At 36.8% G+C, this 25,680-nt stretch overlaps 1 protein-coding gene across 7 annotated transcripts in view; it reads right to left on the reverse strand.

Moving 5' to 3' along the window:
• STK33 (serine/threonine kinase 33) overlaps window positions 1-25,680 on the reverse strand; it is a 157,296-nt gene that overhangs the window by 36,900 nt on the left and 94,716 nt on the right. For all 7 annotated transcript variants that reach the window (XM_059135308.1, XM_059135264.1, XM_059135315.1 and 4 more), the window contains 8 exons: window positions 24,602-24,715; window positions 22,269-22,373; window positions 18,017-18,155; window positions 15,332-15,420; window positions 13,383-13,467; window positions 6,676-6,751; window positions 1,677-1,789; window positions 1,153-1,238 (listed from right to left, as the gene is read on the reverse strand). In XM_059135308.1, coding sequence (XP_058991291.1) covers window positions 1,153-1,238; window positions 1,677-1,789; window positions 6,676-6,751; window positions 13,383-13,467; window positions 15,332-15,420; window positions 18,017-18,155; window positions 22,269-22,373; window positions 24,602-24,715 — 807 coding nt within the window. The remainder of the gene's footprint in view (window positions 1-1,152; window positions 1,239-1,676; window positions 1,790-6,675; window positions 6,752-13,382; window positions 13,468-15,331; window positions 15,421-18,016; window positions 18,156-22,268; window positions 22,374-24,601; window positions 24,716-25,680) is intronic.

Consider the following 25,680-nt stretch of genomic DNA (forward strand, 5'->3'; position numbering starts at 1 on the left):
ACAGCAGCTCTGGGAGCTAAGAGCTCTGCTTCCTTGAATCTAGTTGTTCTGCCATGCTGTTTATGGATTCCACTTTATGGTCTAATATGGCTAGTACCTCCAGCCATCACGTCTGTATTCCATTCACTAGGAAAGAAGATGTGCCTGAGGAATGCCATATGCCCCCCATTTAAGGGCACTTCCTGAAAATTGCTCCTACTTCCACCATCATGATAACTGACAAAAGCTGGGGATAGCCAGCAACTAGATAGATAGATAACAGACTAGATAGATAACAATAGATAGATAAAGACTAGATAGATAACAATGTTTCCAGCTACAAGTGAGGATCCTTATCACCAGAGGACAAAAGAGGATAAATATTGAGAGTAAGGAGCAGGTTCTTCCAAAGTTCCTATTATGACCAGGTAATGTTCTGGTACTGGAATACAAAGCTTGGTAAGACATACAAACTAGGGCGCCTGGGTGGCTCAGTGGGGTAAAGCCTCTGTCTTCAACTCAGGTCATGATCCCAGGGTCCTGGAATCGAGCCCTGCATCGGGCTCTCTGCTCAGCAGGGAATCTGCTTCCCACCATCACCTGCCTGCCTCTCTGTCTACTTGTGATCTCTGTCTGTCAAATAAATAAATAAAATCTTAAAAAAAAAAAAAAAGATCTATGCTGAAGGCAGGTAGTCTGATGGGAGAAACAATATGTAAATGAATAACCACTCAAGATTTCGGGCCAGTCTTAGAAGATCTTGGTTTTTCAAAGTCCCCAAATATTCCTTGCATCCAAAGAGTTGAAAGAGAAGTGGACTGTTGTTCCAGGGATTTATATCACTTATCTATACAGACTGTTCCAATATTATGGTTTTCATAATGGGCATTTCTCAGCTCTCTTCTACCAGACTTGATATCGTCATGGTACAGAGCAAAGTAGAGTTCATTCAAACCTCTATAAACACGTCTAAACAACTCTGGTAATAGTTTTAATACTTTTAAAATGCCCAATTCAGAAATGTATTAAGACTCAATAATTTTTTTTAACTTGTCAGAAGATGAAACTTATTGACCGTTTTAAGACTACAAACTACAAGACCAAATTAAAAAAAAAAAAAAAAAGCAATGGTAGCATGTCAAAAAGAAAAAAAGAGGTCATCTTGTAACTTACCGTTATCCACTGGTTATCTAGTAGTTCCTTAGCTGTGATTCTGTGAGCAGGATCTACTTTCATAAGCTGTTTCAAAACACTTTTAGCTGCAAATAAGGGAAAATTCTGAAAATCTTAACTACAATTAATACCATACATTTTCTAGTCTATTTGGGATTAGGTCTATATAATGTGAGGGGAAGATTCCAATTATAAAATAAATATCATCAGAATAAATGGCTAATAAATAAAGTTTCAGGCCTAAAGTAAGGTTTTATTGCCTGGATTTGCTTGTAAATGGTCTACAGTAAAAATGGGCTAAATGATCAGCAATTTCCTCTTTAATTTTTATTATGTAATTTGTTTTTGTTGGAAGTTTTGACTGCAACAATCACAGTGAAGAGGTCACCATTTCCACAAGTAAATAGTGTTTATTTTTATGAGTAAATTTGATGACGAAATAGAGATTGAGAGTATTTGAATTATTGGCCAAGTTTCTTCTTACGTACATTTGCTTTAGGAAATAATGACAGATCTATACTTACCACAATCACTTATGGATTCCCAGACTGGATCTTCAAAACGTAGTTCTCCCTTTCTTATTAGCTCAAAAAGCTTCTCCTCTGAGCTTGCCAAAAAGGGTGGTTCTCCACATAATCTGCAACAAAGGCAATTGTTTTGTTTAGAATTTTTTTAATGATCAAAATGAGGCTACCAAAAATTAAGTTTCCATAGAACTTCGAAGTAGCGGTGCTTCAAATTTAAGTAAAGCGTAGCTAGAGATGGTCCTCTCTCTCTGGATGTAGAAATGGGAGCAAAGGAGGTTTTGCAAGATCAGTGATGGGACCTTATATACACTGAGATCTCCAGATCTCCACATTACCCAAAGGTCTTCCAGACAGGGAAAACTTAAATAGCTTAAATAGGACCAAAATACAGGCAGATGTGTAATGTTAAATGCACAAATAATAGTGGAGATACACTTCAATGTGAGCAAAGGTAAGGTGATGCTTAAGGTACATAATTCAAACTGGACTTAAGGGAAAATATACTGAGTTATCAGAGTCCTTTGGGCATTTTCAGAGTCTAATGACTATGTAAGGGCTTTATCCATGGTAAAACACTATGCCAACATTATTAAGAATAATCCTGTGGTCTATATGCTCTGAGTCAAAACCAAAAATCCACTGAAAAGGCCACAACTCTTCAAAAATGGTGTACAAAATGAAGAGAGTTTGGATGAGGAAAGTCAGATGATGATACTGATTTGACCCTTTATTCTAGAATGAAAGCTGAGTATACATAATGACCAACATCAGTAAAACCACTGGCAGTATGTATAAAGCAAACATGGGCTTGAGGCACATTCTGTAGCACAGGGACTGTGTGTCTTCAAGATCTTGTAAAAGGAAGTATTGTATTAGTACGCCTGTGGCTCTGTTGGTTAAGCCTCTGGCTCTTGATTTCGGCTCAGGTCATGATCTCAGAGTCATGAGATTGAGCCCTAAGACCAGAGACAGCTCCACACTGCTTGTCCATCTCATCCCCCTTAGGCCCTCCCCACCTCATGCACACATGTACACACTCTCTCTCTAAAATCAATCAATCTTTTATTTTTTTTTAAAGGAAGCATTATACTATATTTCACAATGAGTCTGGTCAGTAAGTAATCCAGTCCAAAACTACAAGAACTTGCTTAAAAGCCAAGTTCAATTCTTCATTGTATATTCTCAACACATGTTAGTCATTATCTTTACTGTCAACCCTGAAAACTAAGTACAAAACTATAGCCAACAGATCTTCCCAATGATGACGAGACAGAAGCTGGACGGGGACTTGTCACAGAGGCAACACTGGATGTCTATTGTTCAACTCTCAGGATTATGTTTTTCTAACTTTATGACTTAAAGAATAAAATGGCATAACCTCATTATACTTGCCAAATGCTAGCCCATCATGTACATAAGTCTAATGATCTCTAAGTCTCCAAGCAGTTAGATTTTTACTAATTTTTAAAGTTCTTTTAAAATATTTGCCATGAATATTTTTTTAATTAATCTAAATTTGATAAATATTTAACATGATAATGAGGATGAGGATGATGATGATTTCCTAGGGAAAAAGTTGCTTTCATCCTTGTAGTTTATCAACCTAGGCTGGAAAACAGAGCTTTTCATTTGCAATAGCTTCTTGCTAGGAGATCAGTATTTATCAAGTTGCTCTACAATCTCTTATTTTAATACTTTTTATTTCTCCAGTTCATTCTGACCCTCCTGTCTCTGATTTTATTTGCCTCACTAGTGTTTAGTTTTAAAATGCAATAAAAAAAGGCCAGAAAAATGGTCTTATGGACAATTACTATCTATTATAACAAGTACAGGCCAGCAAAAGTCCAGCTCATTGAGTCTGTTAACAACCAGTGATATGCACATTCACCAATTTCTTAGCTGCTCCTGCACTGCCTGACTAGCACGCAGCTATAGCTCAAGGGCTGTGTTTAAAAAAAAGTCCCCCTTTTTTCTGTCCTTTGCAATTTTATTTACACAAAATGTATCTAATGGTTGGTCAATCAGCAGCATATGAAATTTTACAACAGCAATTTTCTGCACATCCAGTAAAAGGGAATCCAAGACATGAAAAATGCCTCTTAAAGCCTTTCTATTATTTTCAGTTGCCTATGTCCCAGGAATCACAACAGCAGAGGATAGTACCCGTGAAGAGTATTCATGTTAATTTCACCTTGAGAAAGTATGTTATCATTGTCCAATTAAGCAGAAATGAATCAGGGGTAACTGATAAACAAGAAAATAACCCCCCTGGAGAAGGTAATATGTTTGTGCCCTTGGTGAAAGAAATTATCTATAAGAACACCAGGCTCAGGCAAATTAATGAATAGGCACTGATTAGCTAAGTAAAAGTCTACTGTAAAGGAAAAAAGATGTCATTACAATGACATGCAGCCATGCTCTGAAGCAGAAAAATTAAAATTATATCTTTAAGAAGGAGAAAAAATTTTAGATGTGTACTACACTCTTTCTTTAACAACAAATTCAAACTAAGCAGGCAGCAAACATCACATGAATTGTGTAATAATAGATTACATATATTCTGTTTGACTTGTCTGGAAATTCTTACAAGTATAAAACACTAATTTAAAATACTGATACTTTTAATTAAAAACTGAGACTCAGAATTTTTATGGTACAATTCTAATTAGCACAAAACAATGATCAAAAACTTTGTGAATACATTTACACTTTATGAAATCTATGCAGTGATGTGTGTTGACCATCTGAGTTACAACTACAATCAGATCTTCCAGTTCTTACTGCCTGTGATTCCATTTCACAGCACTGCGAAAATGTAACTACTCTGATGTCAATATTTAGAAATGATCTGGAAGAGGGAGTGCACAGTGAAATCTCCAGTATGACCATAAAACTAATGTTGCATCAGCATAAAAATGTTCATACTCACCATGAGGCAGAACAATGGCCACTAACTTTTCAGAACGCCTCTTAGACAATTCGTTTTAATTCAATTTTACAAACATATATTGAGCACGTCTTCATGCCTACTATGGTACCAGATATGAGGGAGGCAAAGATGAATAATATAAACTCTCTGTCCTTCATGGACTTTGGAGCAAGGAGAACAAAAACAGAAAAAAATACACACACTCTAATAATTATATCACAATCCCAAAATTTGTATGGAACAAGAAGTGACCCCGAATTGCTAAGGAAATGTTGAAAAAGGAAAACAAAACTGGCGGCATCACATTGCCTGATTTCAAGCTTTACTACAAAGCTGTGATCACTGAGATAGCATGGTGCTGGCACAAAAACAGACACATAGACCAGTGGAACAGAGCAGAGAGCCCAGATATGGACCATCAATGCTATGGTCAAATAATCTTCGACAAGCAGGAAAAAAATATCTGGTGGAAAAAAGACAGTCTTTTCAATAAATGGTGCTGGGAAAATTGGACAGCTATGTATAAAAGAATGAAACTCGACCATTCTCTTACACCATACACAAAGATAAACTCGAAATGGATAAAAGACCTCAACATGAGGCAGGAAATCTATCAAAATCCTAGAGAAGAACATAGGCAGTAACCTCTTCGACATGGGCCATGGCAACTTCTTTAAAGACATGTCTCCAAAGGCAAAGGAAACAAAAGTGAAAATGAACTTTTGGGACTTCATCAAGATCAAAAGTTTCTGCACAGCAAAGGAAACACTCAATAATAATTATATTACAATAATATAATCCAGTTTTTAAAAGTGCTATGAGAACATAGGAAAGTGAACAGTTCTATCAAATTCACACATGTGCCAATTCTCCTGATGAAATATTATTGTTTTTCTTTCAGTGTTATTGTTTCACATGCATTTTTGTCTGTTTCTTTAAACCCTCTGCAGAGTGTGGGAATGTATGTACATAATGAATGCAGGAACTCTGCTGGGGTAGATAGGAATTAGGGAAACAGAAGGCATTAATGTTTGAGCTGGAGGGCCCAGGAGAAAGGTTAGTAGAGAAGTGAAAAAACATTGTAAGCAGAGGGAACTGCATGAGCAAAGACTCAGACATGTGATACAGGGTATGTGACTCATAAAGAATGGCCTAGAGTGCCTAAAGCATACAGCAGGTGCATGGAAACACAGTTAGCCCGAGACTGGAAAGGTATGCTGGAGCTAGGTTGTGAGAGGCTTGCCGCTCGCTGTGCCATGCAGGGAGGCTCTGCCATTCTTCTATAACAAGGGAGAATTATCAGAGGTTGTGAATCAGAAAAACAGTACAATCAGATCTGTGATTTAGAAAGACAATCCTGACAGCGATGGGAAAGATGAATTGGGGATGGAGACTGGAAGCAGGGAGAACAGTCAGACAGACATTATAATATTCTAGAAGATGGATCATAAGGAGAAATGATACGAGTGAAGAGAAATGAAGGAAGACATGAGGACACTGCAAAGAAAAAATGAACAGGACGTGGGGTTTGATGGAATCTTGAGGGTGAGCCCAAAACAGCGATATTTTCGGTAGCAGTAAGAGGACTGGGAACCATAGGATAGTCCCCAGATCCTGGGCGGAGCCCCTGTCCAATTAGTGTTCACTCCTCACATATGCCCGGTGCCCAGGGCAGCCAAGTACCAGGCCCCAGTACCTCTCTCTACCCCATGGGCTATAAGTGACTCTCTCGAGAAAATAGAAAGAAACTTCCTGATCTGGAGCAGAAGATCAGAGGGGTGGGGATGTTAAGCAAGTTTTCACTTGGCTCCGAGAGCACCAGATATTGCAGCATTCAGAGGTCAATGAAAAGCAAATCTGTATGTTATAAGTTTATAGTATTAAAAACTATGTACTGGATTTAGCTGACAACTAATAAGAGAGCTTTTACAATGGCTTCCCAATTGTGTTTTCAGTCACTTTTTAAAAATCTCTATCGTCGAGTCTTCATTTAAAGTCTATGTAATTCTAGTCTGCTGTTAGAAACCATCCATTCATTTTAAACTGCATGTTTAGCGGGCTACTTACAGAAGGTACATTATGACACCTATGCTCCAAATGTCACACTGCTGGCTGTAGTCATGGGCATTGATAACTTCAGGGGCTGCCAAATAAGCAGAAATGAAATAGTATTAATAATACAATAAATGAAGTTTAAACGCTTAAACACAAAGCATGAAAAATGTGCTGATGTGTTGTAATTTATTCCCCCACAGGGAAAAAGAGAACCAACAGCAGATGTTAAATGAATAATGTACGGGACTTAACAATTGATGTCACTGTACCCTCGCTCCTGTCATTAGCTTCTAATGGAAGGATGGCATAAACTGTGTAACTAAATGTACTTCTCCATTCCTCTGAAATTGTTAAGAAATGATTTTGCGAAGATTGTATAGTTATAGTAGAAGACAACAGTATCTCAGTTCTTTTCCCAAAATAGAACTGAATATATGCCTTAAGTGGATATAATTTAAAGCAAGCCCAATATGTGGAAATCTGGATTCACAGAGAAACTAAGATAAATGGTTAAAATCATTATAGTAAAATAATAATAAGAATAATAAGATCACTCCTATGAGGGAATATGAGTTAATTTACACATTTTCTAAATGAGAAAACTAAGACAAAGAGAAAGCTCCTACAACAAAACTGGATCAAAAGCCAACTAGGACCAGGATCCAGGTACTCCTGACTCCCCAACTCTGTGCTCCATACTTTATAATGTGTTCATAATATGGCTCCTTTAAACAATCTCCTCAAAGTAGTTGTGTGGTGTGGGGGGGTGCGATTTACTTTAAGGTAGCACGTTTTAATGATTAGATAACTTTATAATGGCTGGCTTTTTAGATGGCTTTTAAAATGTCACATATGATATTTCAGGAATGCTATTGTGCTTCTATGTCTAGGGAGCAAACATCTTTCTTTAAGGAAAAAGAAAGAATAGAACAGATATAAACATAAAAATGAAATATAGGTGTATATATTTCAATAGAATTATAATGTTTACAAAAGCACTTTTTGGTAAATTATGTTATTTCTGTAAATCACATGAAGAAACTTGTGAGATGGTTATATAGGCATTTGGCTCACTTTGCCAGTGAGGAGACTAAGGTTCAGGTATAGGAAGTGACTTGCCTCAAGTTACACAGCTACTGAGTGCCTCCCACATAAAAGGTGTTTTTATTTTAGAAGAGTTTCATTCTCCTACCATACATACACACACACAGACACACACACAGACACACACACCTTTTATAACTACTAAAAGCAAATGGCATTTCACTTCCTCTGCCTCCTGTCAAAGGAACTAAAAAGCAACAAAAAGGAACCAAAAAGTAAAAAGAAGAAACAATGAGTAAAGGCTCAACTATAGATAATTAACAAAACTGAGTTACTCATTTCCAAGTCATTGAAAAATAATTAGCATTTTCCTCTAAGCAACTATTATTCCTTACCTCTACTTAAACTCTTTAAATAATGAATCACTAAAGTTCAGGTGGCTCTGTAGTATTGAGTCTCTGACAAGGGTAAGTCTATGACTTGCATCCACACTGGGTGCCCTCACTGCGGGGGCCGGATGGTGGCCTCAGTCTCTCAGAGTCATCTTAATGACCGGGGGGGGGGGGGGGGGGGGGCAGGGTGGGGGGTGTCTCCGTGTGTGCTGCCATCACAGCTCTCACAGGGAGGCAGAGGCCAGAGTAACGGTGCCAGGGAGCCATTTAGGAAGTCAGCAAAGCTCTACAAACCATCTGTCTTCTCTCTTGTTCTCTCACTTGTTATCAGTGTAGACAGCTAATAAGCAGGCATAAAACTCAGGGTGCTTGGATATATTTTCCCCATGTAACTACAGACCAGATGTCTTTTGCCAACAGGAGGATATGAACAGAATCTAAAGTAGCCTTTTCCCAAATAAGATAAAACAGTTTCAAGACTTAATACATCAAGGAGGGGAGAAAACAACAACAACAAAACCAGAACTAGGTATACTCCTCGGCAAGAAAAATGAATGAACTACAGATACGACATGGGTTAAGTCTCAAAATCATGACATGGAACAGACAAAGACAGACACAAGAACGTACGCTGTCTGATTCAATTTAAATGAAGTTCTAGACAAGCACAATTAAGCTTTGGTGATAAAAATCATCTGTGGTTGCTGTGGTCTGTGTGGGAGACTAACAGAGGGAGACAAAAAGGAATTTTCTGGGGTGACAGAGATGTTCTGTAGCTTCACTGGGGTGGTGATTCTATAAGCATATGCACTGGTCAAAAGTCATCAAACTTTACTCTTAAAATTTGTGCATTTTATTATATGGAAATGATATTTCAATAAAGTAAGATTTTTCTAAAGAAATCTCTAAAAGGTACAAAAAGATTTGTCAAAGCCTCATCTTGGTGGATGACTTTAATAACTCAGAAATCAACAGAGGCAAACAAAATTAACAACATGGAAAGTTTAAATCACAAAGGTATCCCATTCGATTTTATAAATACATACGCTGAGAAATTTTTGTGGTCAACCAAGGAGGAATATACATATTTTCTAAATATCCAGTGCAACATTTGCAAAAACCAACCATGTGTTCAATCACAAAAAAATTCCTAAAAGTTGAAAACCATTAAGTCACAATTGCCTACGCCAATGAAGAAAACCAGACAGAAAAACCAAAAGGCTAGGAATACTACCACATATTCACATGAATGTCAAACACATTCTAATCACCTGGAAAATTATAAAAGCTCTCTAAATAATTCTTAGATTAAAGACTAAAACTAAAATGATAGACTATTAAGAAATGAATAATAGAAGACTGTCTAGCAAAAAAAAAAATGGTCAAGAAAATACTCGGAATGAGCAAAGAAATACTCAGACTGAACATAAATAACCATTAAAAAAAAATAACCGTTTAAAAAAATAACCATTTTTTAAAACCATTTAACTTAGGAAGTTAAAAAATAAACCAAAAGAAAATAGAATAAATCCAGAAAAATGAAAGCAGAAATTTTTTTAAAAGATTTTATTTATTTATTTGAGAGAGAGAGAGAGAGAAATGACAAATAGGCAGAAAGGCAGGCAGAGAGAGGGGAAAGCAGGCTCCCCCTGAGCAGAAAGCCAGATGTGGGGCTCGGATGCCAGGACCCTGAGATCATGACCTCAGCCGAAGGCAGAGGCTTAACCCACTGAGCCACCCAGGTGCCTCTAAAAACAGAAATTAATGAAAAAGTCAACCAAATAATATTAGACTTGAGCTGGTTCCTTGAAAGCCCAATAAATTGTCCTAGCCACTAACAAATTTGATCAAGAAAAAAATGGTTTGTATTATTACAAGAGCTTAAATTGAGCACTGTCAGGTATTGTGCTAAGCACTTTACATATATTTTCTTGTTTAATTCTCACGTCAACCTGATAAGAAAGATCTTATTATTACCATCCTAAGTATATCCTCTCCCCTTCCCTGTTTTATTTTTCTTTCTTAGCACTTCTTTCTAACATCCCAGGTAATAGCAGACGTTTTACTTCTTTATTTTAATGTTTGCACCAACATGACATTTTTATACTTTGTTCACTGTTGTATTCCCAGTCCCAGACCAGTCCTGACACAAAGTAGACCCTCAACAATTTGATAAGTGGATGACATAATCTCCATTATACAGCTGTAGAACCACAAATGAGTTAAATTGTTTGCCCAGGGCTCACCAGACTAAGTAGAAGAGCTGGACTCCTGAGTTAGCCAAGTGATGTCACAGGCCATATCGCTAATCTTACATCACATGACCATCTTAAAAAATATTAGGAGTTATTAGGGGGATAGGCACAGATACATAGGAGAATCAGAAAATTATAATATATGCATATTTATGCCAATAAAACTTAAAATCTCAAAGTAATGTGCAATTTTCTAGAAAAATATAAATTATCAAAATGATTCAAAAAGGTGTGGAAAACTTGAATAACTCAATATAAGTTGAAAATATAATAGAAACTTAATCTACCAAAAGGTATCAGGGCCAAAAAAATTTTTAGGGGAAATTTCATCAAATTAGTAGTTTATTAATGTAACAGATAACTTCTGTTACTTAAGTGATTTGAGCGCATGCCATTTTATTTTTTAAATGAGGCTAGCATAACACTGACATCAAAAAAGACAAAGACAGCACAAAAGAAAGAAATCAACACTCAAAACTCTTAAGTAAAGTGGTGACAAATTGAATAAGGCAGTTTATTAACGCAAGTGGAGTTTAATCTAAAAGTGCAAGGATGGTTCAACATTTTTGAGACCTATTAATGCAATTATTTCACCAATAAATTTAAAGAGAAAAATATATAATCATTTCTTGGGTACAGATTTGAATAGACATTTCATCAGAGAAAATTATCAATGACTAATAACTACATGAAAAGATGCTCAACATCATTGGTCATTAGGAAAATTAAATTACCAAATTAAAAACCACAATGAGATACTACTTTATACCCATTAGAGTGGTTATAATTAGAAAGAAAGGTAATTATCAAGAGTCAACAAGGATACAAAGAAACTGAAACCCTCATACAGTTGTTAGTAGAAAGGTCAAATGCTACATTCACTTTGAAAAAACATTTGGCAGTTTCTTAAAAAATCAAACATAAAGATGCAGGTGTCTGGGTGGTTCAGTTGGTTAAGGGTCTGCTTGGACTCAGGTCATTCTCCCGGGGTTCTGGGATGGAGACCTGCATCAGGTTCCCTGCTCAGCGGGGAGCCTGGTTCTCCCTCTGCCTGGTTCTCCCTCTGCCTCCTCTGCTCCCCCACTTGTGCTCTCTCTCTAATAAATAAATAAATAATTTTTTTAAAAAGTTAAACATAGTCTACAACCCAGCAACTTCACTCTTAGGTAGCTACCTAAGGAAAATGTGTCCACATTAAAATTTGTACACAGTGGTTCACAGCAGCATTATTCGTAATAGCCACAAACTGGAAACAATCTATACGTCCATCAGCTAGTGGATAAATAAAATGTGCCATCTCCATACAACCCACAACAGTTCAGAAATATAAAGGGCTAGACTACAGATACAACAAGAAGATACTTCAAAAACCTTATGCTAAGTGAAAGAAGTCTGACATAAAAGATAACATATGTATGACTCTGTTTAGATGAAATGTCCAGAAAAAATAAATATAGATTCGTGGTGAGCTGGGGCTGTGATGGGAATGAAATCAAGGTCAAATGGGCACGAGGCAACATTCTGAGGTAGAATTATTCTAAAACTGAATTGTGGTGATGGCTGTACAACTCTGTGAATGTAGGAAAAATCACTGAATAGTACATTTTTACGGCATTTAAATAGTACTTCAGTAAAGCTATTAAAAGTTTCACTCAGAAAAATGGTAAACTGTTGCTTTACAAAATATATTTAATCAGTAGCTTTAGGATGTACCAACTGATGGCAATAAAATTGGATAGGAATTGGAAAGAAGCAAAACACACACATGATTTCAGCATGAGTTGACGAACCCAATAATTAAGTTTGGGATATGGTTACCTAAGAGATACAAACAACTATAAGAAGAGTCCAAAAAAGGAAAACAATAAAAACTACAATCTTTAAAGATAAGAACTGGGAGAAAAAAGCTGAAACAGTGAGATTATTTGATCTAAGAAAAGAAAAAGTATCTTGATCAGGGTCAGTAAGACAAATTATGGGCAAAATCAAATTGCTTGAGGGTTTTTTTGTTTTTTTTTTTTTAAATTGTAGTTGACATACAGTATTATGTTAGTTTCAGATATAAGACATAGTGATTCTATGCTTATGTACATTATTAAGTGATCACCATGAAAAGTCTAGGTATTACAGAAAGTTATAATAATATTATTGACTATATTCTCTATGCCATACTTTACATCCCCATGACTTACTTATTTAATAATTGCAAGATTATACCTCTTAATCCCCTTTACTTATTTTGCCCATCTACCCCTAAACTACCAGTTTGTTCTCTGTATCTACAAGTCTGTTTCTGTTTTGTTTTGCTTGTTCATTTGTTTTATTTTTTTAGATTCCTCATTTAAGTGAAGTCATATGGTATTTTCTTCTCTGTCTGATTTATTTAACTTAGCATAATACTCTCTAGGTCCATCTGTGTTGTTGCAAAAGGCAAGATTTCATTCTTTCTTATGGCTGAGTAATAACACTCTTCCGTACCACATCTTCTTTATCTATTCCTCTAGTGATGGACACATAAGTTGCTTCCCTGTCATGGCTACTGTAAATAATGCTGCAGTGAACATGGAAGTACACATATCTTTCCAAATTAGGTCTTTATTTTCTTCACATACTTAGAAGTGGAATTATTGTATCATATGGCATTCCTATTTTTAACTTTTTGAGGAACCACCACACTGTTTTCCATCATGGTTACACCAATTTACATTCCCACCAACAGTTCACAAGGGGGCCTTTTCTTGTGTTGTTGATTTTAGCCATTCTGACAGGTGTAAGGTGTTACCTTCTTGTGGTTTTGATTTGCATTTCTCTGATGATGAGTGAGGTTGAGCGTCTTTTTATGTGTCTGTTGGCCATCTGTGTGTCTTCTTTGGAGAAATGTGTGCTCATGTCATCTGCCCATTTTTTTAATCGAATTGGTTTTTTTGGTATTGAGTTTTAGGAGTTCTTTCAAGTTGCTCAAGTTTTAATCTACAGTAATGGTTCTACCTCCTTATATAGAAAGATCATTTTAAATCAACTAACTTACCCATATAGATAGGAGTCCCACATGTGGTCTGCAGCATGGCTTCACTCCTTCCGTGCTTCTTCACTGCTAAGCCAAAATCAGTCACCTGGAAAAAGAAACTCAGTCACCTGCTTTCCTTGTCCCAGAGTTTACTCGTTCAAAGGTATGAGTTCCAACACACTGTAATTGCACTGTATTTAATTCAGAGATACAAGCAGATGGAGGGGCTTTGCTTGTAGTACCACTAAGGACCTTGCTATCACTTCCCATCCACCCCTCTTTGTGAAGAAGAAACAAAACAGTGACAAAGAGAACCTTGGTTTCTCCCACCTGGAGGAAACACCCGTGATACTGATTGCTCATTCTTTCTAATTCAACTTAGCAGTTCAACATAGGAAGTTATATGTCGAAAGAAAGCATTTAACTTTTTCAGATAAAAAAGTTATTTTTGAAAACCTCTTTCATTGTAAAATACATTCTGGCTATAGTATGTTTATTACCTATTTTTTCTGACACTCAAGCTATGTTCCAGTTTAAAGCCCTGTTACAAATGCAATCATTATCCTTGTCAGGACTCACAGAAGCTGCCTCTTTCTATAATTATTTATGAGACACTATCTCTGGTAAATACTGTCTTTTTTTTACTATGACTTCCTTTGTGTTTCTAGAGTTTGTTAATTAAAACAATTACTACACTATTAAAAACTACAAGAAGCAAATTAGCAGGGAAAAAAGCGGCCATAGAGCTACAAATCCACTAGAGGCCTCCTGCTGCAACTGCACTCTTTCCGCTCAGTTCCAAATCGGGGCCAGTACACATACGGTTATTAAATATTCAGTATGTGCCCTTGGTCTTGTCTCTCAGGTTGGAACAGCCTTGGGCTGAAAGCAGAAAAACAGGCACATTTATTGATCATACAACCAAAGATAGGCTCTTGGTCCACAGACACTGAATGCAAAGTTTCCAGGGACTTCTGGAATAATAAAATGTTCCTATCAATATGTGATACCACTATTTTTCTAAATAGAAAAATATTTCTATATTTCTCCAGGAGTTTTCACAATTATCCCACTTGGAGCATTATAATATATATCCTTCTCCACAGAAAATCTACACAGATCTCAAATATATAAAAGCTTTCACGATTAATTCGGTTCTTTGGAGTGCAATTATTCCTTCATTTACCAAATACTAAGTGAGCACATACTATGTTTTCAGGTACCAATGGTGAATAAAACATGCATAATTCCTGCCCTTCACAGAGTTTAAAATGAAAATATTCAAGAATATTCATTTACTTTCATAAAACAACAATGCTGTTAAACCCACTTATATTACATAGGGATTTAGCTTCTACAACAGAGTGAGTTATTCACAGACAACATTTTATTCCTAAATTAACACATTCATATATTTTGAAAGCAGCCGCAATTAAAGTGCTAAGTAATAAATAATGTATCCTATCATTTATTTGGCATTAAGAAACACTTAATTTGAATAAAATCTTAAAGAATAAACACTTGGCACATTAATTGTGCTTAGGACATAAATATTAATACCCAGGAAAATTTTCAATGAGAAATATAGACTTTAGTGTTAATTTAATATCAAAGGCACAGCCAAGGTGTGGGTTTTTTTTTCTAAATCTGTAACACATTTACATCAAACTACCAGACATAATTTTGAAATTAATTAGAATTCAGAGCATCTGTTTGCTTGCTATTAACTAATGATTTAGGACTATCCAAATGAATATGTACGTTAAAAAAGATTCAATAGCACCACTTAACTTGTAAAATTATTCTTGTCAGTTATAACCTCTTTTGCAAAATTTTAGTTGTTTTTTTTTTTTTAGCACAAGCCACTAATTTTGCTGCTCAAAAGCTTCCAAAATGTATCTAAAAAGAGGAAGTACTTTGCTATCAAACTGTTTACAGGCAAATATTTACCATGATTTTTTATACCTTACCTTTATGTTTAAGTTCATTTCATTGTTATCATCAATAAAGCTGCTTTTAACCATTATGTTTTCCAGTTTTAGATCTCTATGTACTATATCTACCAAGAAAATAAACAACAAATCACATGAATAGTGAATAATGGAAAAAGAGGGGACACGAATAGAACAAATAAATATATATGACAAATTAATATCCCACTGTTAAAAACTTCACGGAGGGCCAAGCGTAATTCTGTCCTGTTCCATTCCCTTATATTCCAATCCTTTTTCTTCACAAGTTTGTCCTCAAGGGGACATTTTCTTTGACTCCCTCCTCTCTCCCCAACCCCCTGCTGCCTTGAAGTCTTCTCTTTGTGACCAGTGGCCTGGTGAATGGAGAGGAGGATCCTGCCTGTGCTCAGGCATTCCCAGGCAGAAAGAGACAAAAGTAGTTACAAACCCAGTAAGGTTTCCCATATCCTTAGGTTTTCAAGTAGAGGATTACTTATTTACTTCCATGCATATTCTATTGTCAATCTAAATACTTAACATACTGCAATTTGGCTACGTGTATACATACTATATACTACACTTATTTCAATGTATTTTTCTATAACATGAACTCATACTTTCCTAGTTTTTATATGTTAAAATGAAAAACAAACAGAAACCCTGAGACCCCAAATCTCCAATTAAACGTGTCAGACATCAGGTAGGATTTTGACGTGCATGCAAATAATCACGCACCAAGCACTTCTGTTGCAAGTAACTAATTCAGTTCATATCCAGAGCCATCTTTTACCTCCATGTAAAAAGTTACATGTATCCCTGCTGGAGAAACACAGCTGAAGAGCCGTGGACTGGCCACCCTCCCCAACCATTTTCAGTTCCCTCACACCGCTCCCAGGATAGGTTTGTGCAATGTGTGCTGCTGACCTCTTCTAACATAAATACAGCACGGCAAGTCTCCCATCTGCCTCCATTGTTCTTCTTTTTCATTGTTTTCTTTGCTATTTTTGCCCACTTCAGAATATTTCTATCAGGTTCCATGAAAAAATCCTGCAGAGATTTTGGTTGGCATTGTACAGAATTTATCACTTAATTTGGGAGAATTGACATTAGCACCATAGGAAGCCATGGGTTTCCTGTCCCTGCAAAAATCGTTGCCTCCCCTAGAAGGCCCTCCCTTCTTGTCTGAGCTTGTATTCCTCAGCTCAAATTTTGTTTTCCTCTGTGAATCCTTCCCTGACTTTCCAAATCAAATGAGGCACTGACGATCCTAATGTGCCTTGTGCTTTATGTGGCTCTCCATTAGAGAAATGATTACAGTGAATTACAGTTTGCTTTCTATACTCCAGCTCCCACCAGCCTGAATTCCTTGAGGGCTGGGGGCCTTGTCTTTGTATCATTCTAATTCCAGGACTGACCACTTGCAGGAGGGGCTCAGGAAATGTCCATGGAATGGCTGCTGGGTTCTAGCACTAGCCTGCCACCCCTCCCTGTGTCACTTCACTTCTCTGGAACAAACTTTTTCCTCATGTGTAAAATGAGAAGGTATTAAAGTCACACGTAAGACGAACTAACCTTGAAGAAAGAAAGGCGCCTGAAGAAAGAAAGGAGCCTGAGGAAAAGCAGCAATAACACCAAAAAACAGGAAAAGAATTAGACTAATTTCTAGATGTGGCTTTTAAGGTAGTGACACTATTCTGTATGATACCATAACAGCAGATACATGTCACTCTCCATTTGTCGAAACCCACAGAACATACACCACCAACATGAACCCTAACGTGAACTATGGACTTCGGGTAATAACAATGTGTCAGTGTGGGCTTGTGGCTGGTAAGACATGAACCATTCTGGTGAGGATGTTGATAACAGGTGGAGGCTGTGTGTGTATGGGCAACGGTATATGGGATATCTCTGCAATGACTACTCAGTTTTGTTGCAAATCTAAAACTGCTCTAAAAATTAACTCTATAAAAATTTTAAAAATTTTTATTTAATTAATATATATTTATGTATATGTATTATATACATGCCTGGAATATATAGCTGGCTAGAATATATAGTTTATTTTTACCTTTTATTTAAATTCCAGTCAGTTAACATACTTTCTAATATTAATCTCAGGTATATGATATAGTAATTCAACAGCTCCAAACAATGTATTTTAAAATTTCATTTTTATTATTGACCTGTCTACTTCTTCTTTTTTTTTTTTTTTTTAAAGATTTTATTTATTTATTTGACAGAGAGAAATCACAAGCAGATGGAGAGGCAGGCAGAGAGAGAGAGAGAGAGGGAAGCAGGCTCCCTGCTGAGCAGAGAGCCCGATGTGGGACTCGATCCCAGGACCCTGAGATCATGACCTGAGCCGAAGGCAGCGGCTTAACCCACTGAGCCACCCAGGCGCCCCTGACCTGTCTACTTCTAATTTGACAAGATTATCTGCTTGTCAAACTGTTAAATAGAGATATTCATCCCTGTCTGTGTAAAATGTAATTGTTATACCTGCCTTGTTTCTAATTAAAATATACCTTTTATGTTTAATTAAAGTTTTAAAAAGAAAAAAATTTAGAAAAATTTTCAAATGAAATCTCCTATTTCAGTAGGGATCATCTCTGTGACTCTGAACCCTGAATACAATCACCCTTAAACAAAAGCGCCACCTGCATTCTTGGCGTCAGTGAACTTGGAAGACCCTCTTCTTACCTTTACTGTGCAGATAGGCTATAGCTGATGCGAGACTTCGAATGATCCACCTTGTCTCATTCTCGGAGAAATGCCCTTTCCTATCCAGAATTTCTTTGAGTTCTCCATCCTCACAAAGCTCCATCACCAGGTACATTTTCTGACATTATAGATTTATAAAGAGAGAGAGAGAGAGCAATTTTTATAGTTGAGGATTTTTAAAAACATTATATATTGCACACATATCATAGAAATATGATCACAACCTAAATCATCAATCTATTCATTCAAAATTATTTACTGTCATGTACATGACACTCAGGATACTAGAGGAACAAGGAGGCATAAGGCATAGTTCTTAACCTCTCGGAGCTCACAGAAGAATTATAAATACAATACCGCATGGTGAGTGCTAACAGAAGAGGAATAGTGGGGCAGAGAAGAGCGGAGTGATGAGGGGTGAGGACCGAAAAGACAGGTTGGTGCCAGGTTGTAAAGACTCTCAGATGTCAGGCAGAGAAGTTTGGATTTTTTTTCCCATATGCAATAAGGAGCCATTGAAGTCTTTTAAGCTGGTGTCTGGAGTGGGGGGAAAGGTGTGTGCAATGATCAGTTTTGCATTTCTAAATGGACACTCCAACAGTAACGTGCAGCAGGGCTCAGTGAACTTTTTCTCCAAAGGCCAGATTCAGATAGTAAATATTTTTGCCTTCACAGGTCATACAATCTCTTTTGCAACTACTCAGCTCTGTTGTTACAGCATAATAGCAGCCATAACTTTATTTACATACTTTAACAACAAAACTTTTTTTACATACTCTGAAACTTTAGTTTCATATACATTTCACATGTCATCAAATATTACTTTTTCTTGTGGGCCATAAAAATATAGGCAGCAGACCAGATTCAACTTGCACACTACAGTAGGCTGACCTGTTTATGGAGCGTAGGTATGACATACAGAACGGACACAAGAAGGGGAAGAAAAAAAAAATACATGAAAAATACTTAAGAGGAAGAAACAGTGGGACTTGGTAACTAATTAGGTTTATGTGGGGAAAACCCATGGATGAAATATCTCTTCCATATTTGCTGTTCCTGTTGAAGTATATTAAAATCACTTTAGGCTTTCCAAAAGTCAAGTCATTTCTTGAGTCAAAAAGATTCACCGTTAACTGAAATATAAGCCTCTTTCATACTTATTTCTTACCTTTCATAGACTACCCTCCATGTCTCCATTGCATCCTCTGCTGCTAAATTTTTGTAAATGTTTTTTAAGATTTGGGGGTCTGATTCTATTCTATAGCCACTACTAATGCAACTTCTGTGTTCAATCAGCAAGCATGCAAACAGGAACAAAAGATTAACACCCTGTCTTCCAATAGTCAAAACTCTGGTACCCTAAACCTCAGGATGCTTTGGAATTTCAAAAGTAACTAAAGAGTTGTGCAAAGTCTAACACATTAATGAGTTTTGAACTATGTCATATTTTTTTCCACTCAGAGCAGTGTAGGAATCATAGGTACATAAAATAGTAAGCGAACTATTTGGAAAGAAAAGTGACTTTAGCAATGCTTATAATATAAATTGGTGTCAATTTTAAATATGTATAAGTTGATAAAAGTTATATCAATAAAAGTTTTTTGAAGCCTTTATAATAACTAGAAATAATTGTGTAGGTCTGGAGAACATTTAGACTCACAAGAAACCAAAACAAATTCTGACTAGATCATAGTACTAATGCCATGGCCTACCCAATCAAGTAACAATTTCCACTCATCTTTCAGGTAGCTTCAGTAGAAGGTCTAGGCATTTTTGTGAGTTGAGGTTTGGAGGAGGCAGGTCTGATCTCGTGAATCAAGAGCCAGCAATGCATTAAAAAAGAAACAAACCAATAAACCAGTCACAGATGATGATTTCCTTTTCCTTCAAACTACTCTAGGTTTGGGCTCCCACTTGTGCCAAGATGGAGTAAGAGAGACTAGACTAACCCTTCCTCCTGAAACAACTTAAGAAATGGACAAAATCTATAAAACAACAATTTTCATACATTAGACCTCAAGCAGCAAAGGGCAATGATTCCTGAAAGAAGGGACACATACAAAGCAAGCGCCATGATCATCCCAGCTTACTGTCTGGAGAGAGTTTCTAGGCCATGGGGCAGTGAAAAAGAATACAAAGAGAACCCAGCAGTCTCTGTGAATTGAGAAAGACACCTGGGAGTCCAGAAAGGCCAAGACAACTTAAGTTCACAGGACAGGGTACCAAAGAGGAGAAAGCTGTACATAGAGAAAGCTCCAAAGATTTGCAGAAGTTGCCCCACAAGTCTTAAACAGAGTACTGCTCAGTTCATGTGTATGAGGGAACTACCAAAGCCGGGAAAGGAACCATGCAAGAGGAACAGAGAGAACAATCATTGGAGCGTATACATGGCCAGAAAGAGCTTGTATTCAAAGCAGCCAGAGTGGAAAATCTCATAATTCACAGGACATCAGGTAGAGTACTCTCAAAGGGTCTTATTTCTTTAGTAAGGAAAAAATAGCCCCAGATCAAAGCCTTCTCTGGTACCATCTTACAAAGCTTAAAGCAAGCTTCAGAAGTATCAGACTGTTTCCAAATAACTATATCCTACAACAAAGCTCAAGAGTAGTTATAAGAATATAAAAGTACCTAGTGTCCAATCAAAACCTAACAGGCATGTAAAAAAGAAGGAAAATATAACCCATAATGGAAAAAAAAAATCAGTCAATCGTCAAAAATAGTCAAATTGACCTAGAAATGACACACATGATAAATTAGTAGGAAAGAACATTAAAAGTTATTACAACTATACTTAAGAAGGAAGAGTAAATACTGAGCATGTTAAGTAAAAACCTGGAAGATATACAAACGAACTAAATCAAATTTCCATTGGAAAAGAGAAACAGCACACAAGATTTTACAGGAAAAGCAATGACTGAATCTGAAGATGTGATGAAAACTTTGTTAAACGAAACAAAGAGAAAAAAATATTGATAAAAGTGAATAGAACATCAGTAAGCTGTGGACAATCTAACATGGGTACTTGGAGTCCCCACAGTGGGGGAAGGCAGGAAAAATATTAGAACAAATAATGGCCAAAGATTTCCTAAATTTGAGAAAAACCATAAACTCATAGATCCAAGAGGCTCCATGAACCCTAAGCACAAGAAACATGAGGAAAACTATAGCTTAAAACTGCTAAATTGCTTAAAACTGATGATAAAGAGCAACACTATTCTAAGAAGTTTAGGGGATTAAAAAAATAACAACCCTAAGACTGAACTGAGTAGGCTTTCGGCACCATTGTTGCATACTGACCCCGTAAGGGATAAACTGGTCTTTCATAGTTATTAAATACTCCTAGTGAATCAAGCATAATACATAACCCAAACTGACTATGTCTGCCTTACAGACTGACAAAGGAAACAAAGAACAATCGCTAACAATGAAAGAGACAGATGCTTTATATCCATTTTTCCCATTTAATCCTTCAACAACTAAATGAGGTTGATACTAATATTAAACCCATTTGTCAGATGAGAAAACTGTAGTATAGAGAGGTTAAGTAATATCATAGTCTCATGGCTAATAAGAGGTAGAGCCAGGATTTGAAAGCACAGGCAATCTGATGCCAGTCCACATGCCTAACCACAGATCATCTGCCTCCAAGCAGAGAAACACCCAAACCCACGGGCCTTAAACTATCCGGAGGCAGAATGGCATATAACCCAGGCTTCACAACAACTGAAAATGAAAATTACAGGCCTTTAAAGAGAAGAAGGAGAACATCTAGGAAAGAAGAACAATTAAACACATTGGTTAATCACATATGATAATATATCTTCTGCACAGTGCCAGATATAGCCATGCCAACTTTATTAGAAAGCTAACTTTGCAAAATGATGACGATATTCCAGAAGACTTTAATGGAGAAACCAAAGACCAAAGCGAAAGGAAAGCCATCTCTAAGGAAGCTCTAATCACTATCTGGTTGTGCATGAAGTTGTTTCAATTCTAAGCATTTGTTTGCAACAAACCACCCAGAAACATCACTAAAGACATCAATCTAATCATCAGACACCTAATAATATAATCAATAATAAAAGCCCTCTAGAATGCCCCCATGAATCTCCAGTGACAGACACATGCCAAGGACATGAGCAACCGTGCCCTACAGGGGATACTTCAGAAGGGAACAATGTTCGTTTGTGATAGTAACAACTTTGAAATGCAGCCCCTGATCAAGCCTCACCTTGGGCGTCTCAAACACTTGTTCCAGATGTATGATGTGTTCGTGTTTCACACTTTTTAGGATGTTCACCTCCCGTTCGAGTAACTTCACAGCAGAGCTTCCAGCCTTTCATAATGAGGACGCATAGATTTCACATATGAATGTTACTACTACATACCTCATATAACAGTTACAGTTATTTTTACATTTTTTCCAACATTTTCTGGAGAAGTTCCTTTTTTCAAAAGATAACATATAACTTATTTCCATGATAAGATTAAATTATGGTCCTTCTTTCCTTTGTCCAATTTTAAGTTATATATAATTTGGCCTCAAGCCACATCTGTTTCTTGGACTGTTTCTATAAATTAACTACAACATGGTCTCTGTCCCCCTGACAGAATTATTCCAATTTTGAATATGCCTTTCGGTATTTCCTTCAAAATCATGTTCCTCCTTTGATGTTAGCATAATAAAACCAAAATCTACTTTCCAGGGACATCATTTGGAGAAGATAAAAACAAAATGTTTTTCTTCTGCTTTGTTATTGTTTTGTTTTGATTGCATTTATATGTACTTGTATATAAAGTCTATATATTTATATATAAAAGAAATAATTGGCAGTGAGATTCTACATGTGGCCCTGCAATATATCACTTCCTGATACCCTCAGCTTCAAAATCACCTGAAAGAGACAGAGAGAAAGAGCGTTTGCCTGCAGGTCAGTCTAACTCTGGCTTTATCTCCTTGCCTGTACCCCTTAACCATACCTGATGGCAAAAGGTGAAGACAGGCACAGTCCAAGGAGCACAAATCAAGGTGCAACTGATTTTCTACAGAGTCATCTAAGAAATTCTGGAAGGGCTTTTTCTACTCTTGGCACCACTACCCCCACCCCAATCATCACTGTTATTGATATCTAAATTAACATCCTTATCTGAACAAAAGCATTGCCCTCATCCACATAAAAATATGCCTGAAAGGGATAACAGAGGTCTTAACCCTCCTCTCCCCTCCCCAGCAAGTTTGGAGAATACAGACTAGTTCCTAAAGGACTGAAAAGGGATGGATCACAGGGCAAACTCCCCTTTTCCAAAGACCTCTCTCTACCCTTCTACCATTACTATCTCAGGAGTGAGTAGGAAACCACCTGCCCACTATGTCCCGCCCAAGGAGGATGCAAGTCACATTTTAAGGTTGTCCTAGAAGGTCAGCAGAAAAAGTAACCGTGAGGTGTGAATTCTTATCTAGACTAGATGTGGAAAGTTACCACAATTTCTCCTAACATCAGTCTCCATTCTGTTCATACCTCCCTCTCCAAATGGCTTGACCTGCATATAATGCAGTCGTATATTGTCCAATTCATATACTTACTGTAAAAATCTGTTTAACTATATTAGTGTTTGTAAATGCTCATCATCAATGTGTGTGTGCAAGGTGATGAATTCCTAAAGTTGCAAGCAGGTACCTGGCTATGTAAACCTAAAACCTGGCCCCTAACCCTACCTGACACCAAAGGGGCAAAGGAAATAACAGCCCCATGATTCTAGATGCTAAAGATTACTAGTAAGGCTCTAGATCTCCCTTGAGATGTTACCTTATTAAGCTTTAGGAAGAAATGGTATGTAATTTACTAGAGTTTGTTTTAAAGAATACGTAAGATTTACTATTTCATTTTGTAAATATAATATTTATCATCACAAGTCCAAGAAAAAAACACCATATTTTGTGTTTTGGTTTTTCCAGGCACAGATTTTTTTTTTTTTTTTAAGTTAATGAAATGATCAAGATGTAAAGTCTAAGAAGCTAGAATCTCCCTTAAAGTGAAAGCCAGTCATTGTCCACTCCAGGAGAGATCCAGGGAGGAATACAGTGGCTACAACTAAACAGTATGTTTCATAGTTGCTGAAAAATTGGTTCACACTGGAAGAGCAGGTGAGATAAATAATCACATGAGGAAACAGGGAATCAAAGGAGAGGAAAGGATAGGAGAAGAGTGGTTCAGAACCTCATACATCAGGAGACAGTGGCGAGACTTAGTCCTGGCTAGGCCATCTCACAGCCCTACAACTACACAGACAGAGAATGGGCCCTTACTTTCAGCCCACCCCGGAAAACTTTGCCCTTATTTGGTTATATTGGTTATGTTAGTTAGTCCTTCATTTGTTTTTCCCAGAGAGCCCTTGGGTTCAAGAAAGGGTCCCTTCCTGAGCCAAGGAAATGGCTGCAGTTCCCCAGGGCAACTGCCACAGCGCTCCCCTCAGGCTCAGCTGTGTCAGTGTGGAGACCTCCTGCCTCCCCCTCCCCCAGCCCTGGCACTGAGCCCTCAGTGCTGTGCTGCTAGTGAGTCTTACCTTTTCTTTGTTCACTTTTTTAATTGCCCACTTAGTGTCTGTTTCCTTGTCTGTGGCTTCAATGACCATTCCAAAGCTCCCTTGTCCCAATATTTTTCCAAAGGTATAGAATTCCTGGATAAAAAAAATAAGAGCTCCTTTGTCTCTCTCTGCCATTCATCACGTATTAAAAATGAACACATAATAGTGACAGATATCTACCCAAGGGAAGAGGGTTTCTGCTCCAGGGTAAAATCAAATACGAGATACCTTTGCAATATTAATAAACACATCTTAATTAACCAAAAATAAGTTTTGACAAATTTTGTTAAATGTCCTTTGGAGGAAAATGATAAAAATCCTAATGGAGAAATATGGAAAACCTCAAAAGTGTAAAAATGAATCTCTTACAAACTACAATATTAAGGAAATGTCTTCATAATAAAAAGGAGGAATGGAATATTAATGCATACATATTTGTGTGTTTATGTGTATCAAATACATTCAACAAAGAAATTATCCCTAAATTCAGAGAGCTATACTATAAAATCAACATATATTAACATTGAATACTGCTTTTCTGTTTACCAAGTAACACTTCATCTTCATTATTTTGATCAAAAATTGCTTTTGTTGTTTTATTCTTTTTGTTTTAGAAAGAGCAGTATCTGACAGAAATTTTAATGCAAGTCAGCCCTGTGAAGAAAATAAAAACGATCCACAGTAACATTATCCAGACCAAGAATCCTTCCGCTTATTTTTTAACTTCTGATGGTAACTACACTTATCATGGTGAGCATAGTGAAATGAGCAGAATTGTCGAATCACTAAATTGTCAATCTGCAACTAATATAACATTGTATTCAACTACATTTCAGCTTTTTAAAAAAAAGCATAGTGTTGGACATATTGAACACTCAATAAAAGTTAATATTATTTAAAAAGAAGAAGGAGGAGGAGGAGAAGAAGAATGCACTGTTTTTGCCAACACCAGCATCCTGGTTCACACTGTAAAATAACAAACAAGTAATTCATTTATACTTCCATTTCTTGTGAATTTGGTTGGGCGGTAGGTGGGGGGCAGGTAGTCAGTCTCCTTG

This window comes from Mustela lutreola, chromosome 1 (genome assembly GCF_030435805.1).
Source record: "Mustela lutreola isolate mMusLut2 chromosome 1, mMusLut2.pri, whole genome shotgun sequence".
In the NCBI taxonomy this organism is placed as follows: domain Eukaryota; kingdom Metazoa; phylum Chordata; class Mammalia; order Carnivora; family Mustelidae; genus Mustela; species Mustela lutreola.